Below are 9,912 nucleotides of genomic sequence, written 5' to 3' on the forward strand. Positions count from 1 at the left end.
GTCCCAACATCACTTGTTGAAGAGGCTTTCCTTGCTCCATTTTTCATTTCTTGCCCCTTTCTCAAAAATTAATTGATTGTATGTCTGGGGAACATTCTCTGAATACTCAAGTGTATTCTCCAGCAATGCATGTGTATTCTCCAGCAATACTAATCCTAGGGCTATACCCTAGGAACACAAAAACACAATGCCAAAATGCACTCTGCATGGCTATATTTATTGCAGTACTATTTACAATAGCCATAATCTGAAAACAACCCAGATGCTCAACAACAGATGAGTGGCTAAAAAAACTGTGATATGTATACACAATTTAACACTATGCAGCCATCAGGAAAAATGAAGTCATGAAATCTTCCTATACAATGATGAACATGAAAACTATTTTGCTGTGTAAAATGAGTCAGAGAGAGAGATAGACACAGAATAGTCTCACTCAAATGTGGGATTTAAGGAAAATAAAAGACAGTATGATAATAATACCCAGAAGCAATAGAGATCAGGGCTGAAAGGACTGGCTCATAATATGAAGTTTACCACAAAGATTGTTGAATGCAATTAGAGAAATAACTACAGCATGGGGCCGGAGAGATAGCATAGTGGTGGGGCATTGCCTTGCATGTGGCTGAACTCATGTGACCAGATTCAATTTCCTCCTTCCCACGTGGTTCCCCAGACTGTCAGGGGAGATTTCTGAATGCAGAGCCAGGAGTAACTCCTGAGCGCCGCTGGGTGTGGCCCAACAACCAATCAATAAAAAACTATAAAAAGAAATAATGACACCAACAACTATCATGACAATGGTTGCAATAGAAATAGAATGCCAGTTTCAAAGACAAAAGGGAGTGGAGGAGGAAACTGATGGGGGACAGTGATGGCAGGAAGTTTGCACTGGTAAAGGGGGTTTTACCTTTCTGACTAAAACCCAATTACAAACATGTTTATAATTATGGTGCTTAAATAAAGACATTAAAAATAAAATAAACCTTTATGTTAATTTTGTTCATTTTAAGTAAAAATAATTTTAATTCATTTAGACTAATGTATATGTTGGGCAACAATTATTATCCATTATATGCAGTTAGTAAACCAGACACTCGAGGTAGAAGTGGACACCTGGGGAAAGTGTGTAAAATGCCCAATGAAAGTAAGGGCTTCAACTCCTAGGGATATACCCTAGAAACACAAAAATATAATATAAAAATCCCTTCCTCACACCTATACAGATACTCCTCGCTTAACAATCAAATTCCATTTCAAAGAGTTGGTCATTAAGCAAATTGGTCATTAAGTGAGGAACTGCATGTACTGTATACAGTAGTACAGTATATGCATAGTCCTTGACAATACAGTATTCTCAATAAGTAAAATAACGAGAAAGATCAAACTAAAAACTTCCACTGGTTTTAATTTGCATAGGTTGTGTAATTTAGACATAGTACTATAATGTATTACAGAACATAAAGTTAGTAAAGTAGGTACATTAAGGCACCAAAAATCACAATACTGTACTGTAGAGTGTACAAGATGGAAAAAGGATATTTAAAATAAAATAAAATAATGGTGAAGAGATATAAGTGCGAGCAGTAGCTAAACAGGTAGGTCGTTAAGTGAGGAGTATTTGTATTCATTGCAGCACTATTTACCATAGCCAGACTCTGGAAACAACCAAGATGCCCTTCAGCAGATAAATGGTTAAAGCAACTGTGGTACATATATACAATAGAATATTATGCAGCAGTCAGGAGATAAAGTCATGAAATTTTCCTGTACATGCAATCTATTATGCTGAGTGAAATAAGTCAGAGGGAGAGAGAGAGATACAAAATAGTCTCTCTCACCTCTGGGTTTTAAGAAAAATAAAAGACTTTTTTGCAATAATTCTCAGAAACAAAAGAGAGGAGGGCTGGAAAGTCCAGCTCACGGCATGAAGCTCACTACAAAGAGTGGTGAGTGCAGTTGGAGAAATAACTACATTGAGAACTATCCTAACAATGTGAATGAATGAGGGAAGTAGAAAGCCTGTCTAGAGTGCAGGTATAGGTAGGGTGGGGAGGAGGGAGATTTGGGATATTGGTGAAGGGGGGTATACTTTATATGAATGAAACTCAACTATAATCATGTTTGTAATCAAGGTGTTTAAATAAAGATATTAATAAAAAAAAGAAAGGGGAATCTGCCCCCCCCAAAAGAAAGTCAGGTCTTTAGATTTGTGTTAAACAATGGCTTTCCCTTAAGTTTTGTGACTTTCTCTGTTTCTGGGCATGTGTCTCTGATGTTACTGTAACTTAATTCAACACAAACATACACACAAGTAGGGAAATGAGGATCAGGACATTTAGATACAAAGTGTCATTTCTATCCTCACAGGTAGTATTCTATTTTTTTTGTCACAAAAGGAAATGGGGGTATTGAAAGAGTAAATGAATTGCCCAATAATTGTTATTAGATACAGAATTAAAATAAAATTCTGATTAGTCAAACCATATATATTTTATCTTAACATGAAATCACCTGGAATCCCTAAAGTTTAGTAGTCAAACAAAGAAATATACTCCAAAATACTTAAAGAGCTTTCTCCTAATGGGATGAAACATAAGGCAAATAACTTTCCAAAAGTGAAAATATTACAGCATAAGTTTGCTTGGTAGAACATAAGAAAAAATGACACAATTTGCCAGAATAAGAGTGGAAATATGAGAGGACTCTACTGGGATATGATCATATCTCAGTCTGGAAAAAAATTAAATCTTGGGGGGCAGGAGAGATAGCATGGAGATAAGGCATTTGCCTTGCATGCAGAAGGATGGTGGTTTAAATCCCAGCTTCCCATGTGGTCCCCCGAGCCTGCCAGGAGTGAGTTCTGAGTGTAGAGCCAGGAGGAACTCCTTAGCGCTGCTGGGTCTGACCCAAAAACCAAAAACCAAAAAAAGAAAAAAACCTAAATCTTGGCCAAAGAAATAGTGCAGTTGGTAGGTTGCTTGCCTTGCACACAGATAACCTAATTTTAATCCCTGGAATCATATGTAATCCCTTCAACCTACCAGGAGTGATTCTTGAGCACAGAGCCAGAAGCAAACCCTGAACACAGCTCAGTGTGGCCCCAAATAAAACAAAAGTCTTAAAGAAAATGAAATGATTGCCATGGGAAAATCTAGGGAGGAAGGGATGGATGGAATGGAGTGATTTAGGCAAGAGTACAATGTGTGTGTCAAGAACTTATCTTCAAGGTCTGGCAAAGTATGAATAGTAAATCATTCTATTGGTATGGAATGTGGGTGTGTAATGGAGGTGACAGAAGATGAACTATAAAAAAGAGCACAGGTAAGCCGGGAAAAGTTTTGTGTTCAAATGAGCAGTTCAAACTTACCTTGAAGGTACTGGGGAAGCCAATAAGAGAATGAAAGCAAAGAGATGACTATATATAAGAATTTCTTCCAATGGTTTTCCCATTGCCACTCTACAAACTCAAAAGAGACTGTTAACAGCAGCAGGGCATCCTAAGAAGGCCTTCTGTACTCATCCTGGCAAGACACAAAGGTCCCCACTGAAGGCAGTGGCTTAATAATGAATCTGCTGGGTCTCACAGCTCAGCTCTGTTGCCTTCAGCAATATAAACTGACTCTAGAGGAGAGGAACAATCTGCTCCCAGCTACTGTCTAGCACTCATGCACCTATTTGCTTCTCCAATTGGATTTTATGTAGGTCATTGTCCCAGTAATGTTGACCTTGCAAGTGTCTCGAAATTATCCTATTCTTCACTCCTTTGCATTAAGTTAAGGAGACTCCTATTAAAGAATAGAAGGTTTCCTAGGAGGAATGCAACATTATTAACCACTAATGCTTGACCCTTTATTGCTTCACCAGATTAATTATGTAGTTTCCCAGCAAGGCCCTAATCAAGGTGTGGGGGGAGCAGAACTGATAAATAGTGAACAAATTAGGAGTAAATGAGATTCAAGGCAGTGAGCACAAGCTGAGGAGAACTCAGCAATATAGGCAGAAATAGAGTGATGCCTACAGAGAAGAGAGGAAAGTAGAGAAAAGTGCTGTGAGCCAATTCTGTCGCAAGACGCCAGCACCTGTAAACAGATCCTTCGTGGAGTTTGGGAAAAAATTCCACGGGGAGAGAGTGGGCACACGGAATGGCGAATGACGGAACAATATTGTAGAAATGAATGAAACCACACAGATTGTATGGGGACTCGCGTCTAAAAGGACGGAGACAAATTTATTTTTTGAGCTGGCTGACTTTTAAAGGTTAGAGGCTTGGAAAGCAGGTGCAAATTCTTGACATCAAAGAAACTGGGGAAAGAATGGAGGACTCTGGCTTAAATTAGCATATTAAAGAGCCGATACTGAAGGTGAAAAGGCAGTTTGTTTTGGGTTCGCTTTGTTTTGGGTAAATAGAAGGGAAACAGATAATTTTCAGGGAAGTGGGAAGAGAGGAATGTTTTAGAGTTTTAGGGAGAAAACTGAAAATTGTTTTACTATTAGCTAAGTTTTGGGGAAAACCTGATCTTGGCGCCAAAGTAGGAAAAATTACAGGGAGCTGTTAAGTGGGAGACTTTTGGCGGGATTGTACTGTTCTTCTATGTTAGAAAGAATTTACTAAGGCCTAATTTCTAATATAGGTTAAAAATAAAGAGATAGTTACAGCCACTATTGGAATTATGTCCAAACAATCCATGCAAAGGGTCAAGTGATTTTGACTGCTGTAAGCGGGCCTTTTTGGCAAATAATTCCTTTTCAGGAGGGCACTGTACCTTGTGGTGTGTGCCTCTCCTGAGTGGGATGTGGCAGAAAAGAGCCTCACAGACTAAGGAAGCCAGGCCTACATATCAGGAAAAGGACCCAATTATAGATCCCTTGCAAATCTAAGATAGGTCTCTAACCTAAGGGAAAATGCTGAGCCCAAGATAGGAATGCAGAAACCAGGGTAATGTCTGCATTTTCTGTGGCTTCAGCATTGTGCCTCACAAACTGACAAATACTTTCCATATTTCCACTTGGTCAAATCTCTCACCCAGGACCCAGCTATGCTTACTGTTTCCAGGTTTTACAGAAGGAAACCGACTTAGAAGTAAATTGCCCAATCATTGATTTAAGTAACAGAGTCAGAAGTTGAGTTTAGATCTATCAGACTCCAAAATCACAAATCACCTACTTTATATACAGCAATTGAGACCTCAACTCTCATGACTGGGTTCATATTACCATTGTCTGCAGAGGTAATTTGACCTTTTAGAAGTTTGGGATTGAGGGGGCATGGTGATAGTACAGTGGGTAGAGTGCTTGACTTGTATGCAACCAGCCAGGTTGATCCCTGGCACTCCACATAGTACCCTGAGCCCACTAGGAATGATTTTTAAATACAGTAAAAGGAATAACCCCTGGGCACTGCCAGGCACTGTTTTCAAACAAATAAGCAAACAAACAAAAGCGAAGTCCTGGGATGCATATTTTTTCTTAGTAAAATTTAAACAATTTTATCAAAGTAATATGGTTTATATAACATAGATTTTTAGAGATAGAGCACCATAAATCTACATTTACATATTATATATGCATAGTTGGGGCACCAAATGTATCATTGCCCTCTTACACCTTAAGAATGACCCTCTTTTGCTTTTGTTGGGAGCCACACCCAAGTGCTGTAGGTGTCTTGCGTCTCAGCAATTCTAGTGGGATGGAGTCCTTCACATAGAAAAATGAGTAACACAAGCAGTCAAATATGAAATATGAAATAATGATACCACACACAGTGTATGTGGGGTCAACACACTTCTGGCAGGAGTGCGACAAATTTAATCTTTAGGCAAGGGGGTATATAAAGGGTAGAGAGACAGTCATATCATGAAAGGAATGCCCACATTTGTTTCTTTCAAAGTACAGAAACTATCAATGTACATTGTTTGATTTTAAAAACAAATACACACAGCTTTAGGTGGTTTCTAACCTTAGAATAGAATAGGTTTCAGTTAGGAGCCAGAGGATAAAAGGAAGGCTAATTTTTTTACATATCAAAGTAGTACCTGGCCCTAGGTGTCCTTACTGATGTAAATTAAGAGATAGCAGGAATCCTGGTTTTCTTCCTAATAACAAATATCCTTAACCTGAGGGAAAAGTTTTCTAGGTAGGGGCTAAGACCCACTTCCTATGATCTGGTAATAGAAAGAGATAAAACTTATGAAAGGGGTACAGAATTATACCTAGTAAAATAGTCTAATTCTACACTAGCCAAACCTGTTTGTTAGCAGGTATACAAAGTGACAGGGAAAGTCCCTGAGGCTGTGGTGCTCAAAGGCAAGAAGAAAAGGCCATTGCCTTGAAGATGCTATGTTTTGACTTGGCCTTAGGAAGAAAATAGTCTGACAGAAAGACAGGTATCTGGCTAGACTTTGAGTTTCAAATATACTTAGCCAGCAGAGAAAGCAGCTTTCTTTGGTACTGAAATTTCTGTAGTTTTGCAAGGGTAACAAAGTCAAATAAAAGGAATAGAGAAATATAATGTCACAGCCATGTCAGAAATATAGCCAGTAAGTCACACAGGGTTATGATTGACTTCTCCAACGGGCCTTCTGGCTGATATATTTCTTGGAGGGAAATCAGGCACTGCACTAGGAAAGCCAATAGACACATCTGGAGTGTGCTTCTCTTTAAAAATGGAGACATTCATGTTACGTGAAGTGACACCCAAGAGTGCTCAGGGTTTATTTCTGGCTCTATGTATAGTTCTGGGAATAGACCCCAGGTTCACTACATAAGGCAAGAAGATCTTTATACACTATACTATCTCTCTGGCCACAAATGACCCTTTATTTTCAGTTTATTTGTTTTGAGTTAGAGCCACATCCACTGTGCTTACTCCTGCTCTGCATTGGGAGTTCAATGTTACTATATACCTACAATATTTCTGTGAAAGATCTGTAATTCACTTTGGTCACAATAAAAATTATTTTAAAAAAAATCTAAGAAGAAAGGAAACAAAGAAAAGATGGGGGCCAGAGGTCAAATAGTCTCAGAAGCATTGGAGATCACTCCTGGCAGACTCAAGAGACCTTATGGGGTGCCAGGGATTAAATATGGTGTGGCTGTATACAGGAAAAATACCTTATCCACTCTACTATATCTGGTCACAGACAAATGACCTTTCATTTTTGCTTTATTATAGATATTTATTCATCAGGTTTCTCTTTTTTATTTATTTTATTTTATTTTATTGAAACCATTGTGATCTTCAAAGACCTTTATTGTTGAATTTTAAATATACATGAATGAGGGCCATTCCCATCACCAGTGTCAACCTCCCTCCACCAATAAACCCAGAGTGAATGCTATACCACAACCCTTTGCCCATGGCCTGCTAGTTTAACAGGCTCATTTAAGTTTAGATTGTTAAAGTGTAAGTCTCTTGATTCTATTGTCATTGACTTTGGATTGAATATTTAATTCTGTCCTTATTTCTTCCAATGCTTCTGAGACTACTTGACCTCTGGCCCCCATCTTTTCTTTGTTTCCTTTCTTCTTAGATTTTTTTTTCATACTATGAAAATTATTTATTCACTATACACAGTACATGTCCCTATAAAATGTACAAGTAAATCACTAAAGTATAATTTGGTGAACATTCAATTACAGAACACACTAAGTCAAGTTGGGAATAACAGCTATCTGCCTCAAATCATCTATAGCACCCAGAGTCTCCTTTATATCTAATGCAAAGATTAATTTGGGGGATTAATTCTAATGTGTTTTGAGGAGGCAGAGTTAACAACTTAATATAACTCTAGTATATTACAGTCACTGCACAATAAATCTATTACAGATGAAAACATCAATTTTTCATTATCTGTTAATGGGATGCAAACAAATACTGGCTATTTTTAAATGGTAGATAACCACAAGATTACTTTAGTATAATTTACATGAGGATATAAATGGTGTAAAAGATACAAATAATACACCTCAAACAAACAATGAGGCCCTAGTATACTGATTTACTAGACTGCGCAGCAAACATTTACTGAAAAATTTGAAAAATTACCTATTTCTATTCCAAATTACTTAATTCAGTCTGTCCCCCTCCCCCACACTTAAGGACTCAGTAAATGTTAGCTTTATATACTGACTAGAAAAGCAGTGAGAAGAGATTTACTGACCAATCCTCTGGATGTCAAGTATTAGTTTTTACTTGGAAAAATTTAAGGAAGATGTAAACTGCATGTGGCATCAATAAACTCAGATGCCAACAAAGCAAACCATTAAACAGAAAACACTGGCACTGGAATAAACAAAGGCAAAATTTGCCAATGGAAAAAACAGAACTGATTACAAAAGATAATCCAGAAAAAAATTTATATTGGACCATACCTTTACTCACCTAATTTAGTTGGAGACAGACCAAGAGAGGCACTGTAACAAAACTATGGCTGTCTTCCTTTGTATTCAGACATCCTAGACTCCAATATATTATGGACTTGTTAACCATTAATCAATATAAACCTATTCAAATTTAGGGATTAGTTTCCACAATTACAAAATTGAATTTCCTTTTATTTGTCCTAGAATGCTTACTTTCAAACTTGAGAAGGGACTTCAATTATTCCATGTAGTTTCGGTAACATTCTTTTATCTTTTCAGACCAGAGTCAAAATATTCACACAGTATTCATACTGCAGCACCTTCCACCCACCCTTTGGTCGCTTGAACTGCCCTTCTTTGGTTCTTTTTCCGCTTTCTCAGATCTTTCTTGAAGTGTAGTAAGCAGAACTGTACTGGGTATTCCAGCTGCAGTTTGGTCTTAAATAAAAGAAGGATGTTTGTCAGTTTGATTTTCTTTATTCTTCTCTGTGGTATACAGGATTTTGTTAGTTGAACTGGATGTAGCAGCTTACTGGGCCAAATTTTCAAGAGGATAGTAAAATAGTTCCCAGGTCTTTTCCCTGGGTTGTTATTTAACAGCCCAAACTCTATGTAGCACCTTTCCTTTCTCACTGAAGCATTATCTGTCATTTTTCTTCTTGCTTACTTGGCTATCATTGTCGGAATGGCTTCTGCTACGCCGTGGTCTTCCCGTCGGTCTACTGTTTCTAGGACTATAAGATTTTCTATAGTTGTAATCAAAGGATCGACTTCTTGACCTCCTCCTTTCATAACTTCGGCTTCGAGAACGTCTGTATCTATCATAATCATCATAGCGTGAAGAGCTGTACACATTCCTCCCTTCCTTGGCTTTCATCTGATTTGGAGTTTTCCGATCCCCCTGTGCAAACTGTATTTCAATTTGGCGTCCACAAATCCATTTTCTGTCCAAATTATGTAAAGCATCTTCAGCATCTCGAACATCCTCAAATTGGACATAAGCAAATCCTCTGGGTCGGCGAGTGTAGAAATCAAGCGGAACATACACATCAACTATTGGTCCATAACAACCAAATTCCCGCCGTAAATCTTCGGACCAGGTGTCGTCCGCCACGTTCCAGACGAACAGCGACGTGTTCGGGGGGCGCAGGTAGCGGGACATGACTCGACGCTGGCGGGACTCTCGGCCAAGGGCGCTAACGGGCTCGGCGCAGCGGGCACACTCGCTGGCTTGCTCTCTCCCTCTACCACGCACGCGCGCGCACGCCCTTCTTAGATTTTTTTAAAATAATTTTTATTGTGACCAAAGTGAATTACAGATCTTTCACAGAAATATTGTAGGTATATAGTAACATTGAATCAGGGGAATTCCCACCACCAGTATTGTCCTCCCTTCACCCCTGTTTCTAGCATACATCCCATATCCCCCTCATGTGCCCCCTGGGCTGCTAATGTAAGTGGTCCCCTCTGTGTATAGCTTTTTGTAGATTGGATATCAATTCTGTTATTGTTGGCTTTAGATTTGGAGTTTAAGTCTGATCATATTTT

At 38.5% G+C, this 9,912-nt stretch overlaps 1 protein-coding gene across 1 annotated transcript; it reads right to left on the reverse strand.

The window, feature by feature from the left end:
• Positions 1–8,616: 8,616 nt before the first annotated feature.
• On the reverse strand, positions 8,617–9,615 carry LOC126001989 (serine/arginine-rich splicing factor 10-like). The gene is made up of 2 exons (XM_049769182.1): positions 9,038–9,615; positions 8,617–8,804 (listed from the first exon to the last, which is right to left on the reverse strand). Exons 1-2 carry the CDS (start codon positions 9,524–9,526, stop codon positions 8,742–8,744), a joined length of 552 nt encoding a protein of 183 aa, XP_049625139.1. The 5' UTR covers positions 9,527–9,615; the 3' UTR covers positions 8,617–8,741.
• Between the last annotated feature and the right edge of the window lie 297 nt (positions 9,616–9,912).

The sequence above is a fragment of the Suncus etruscus genome, chromosome 2, assembly GCF_024139225.1.
Source record: "Suncus etruscus isolate mSunEtr1 chromosome 2, mSunEtr1.pri.cur, whole genome shotgun sequence".
In the NCBI taxonomy this organism is placed as follows: Eukaryota; Metazoa; Chordata; class Mammalia; order Eulipotyphla; family Soricidae; genus Suncus; species Suncus etruscus.

What these genes read in the sequence shown, in the direction of transcription:
- LOC126001989 (XM_049769182.1), bottom strand. Translation starts at nt 9,526, where the DNA reads ATGTCCCGCTACCTGCGCCCCCCGAACACGTCGCTGTTCGTCTGGAAC. An exon ending in GAAGCCATTCCGACAATGAT is followed by an intron (nt 8,805 to 9,037) that starts AGCCAAGTAAGC and finishes TTCTTTTATTTA; the next exon opens with AGACCAAACTGCAGCTGGAA.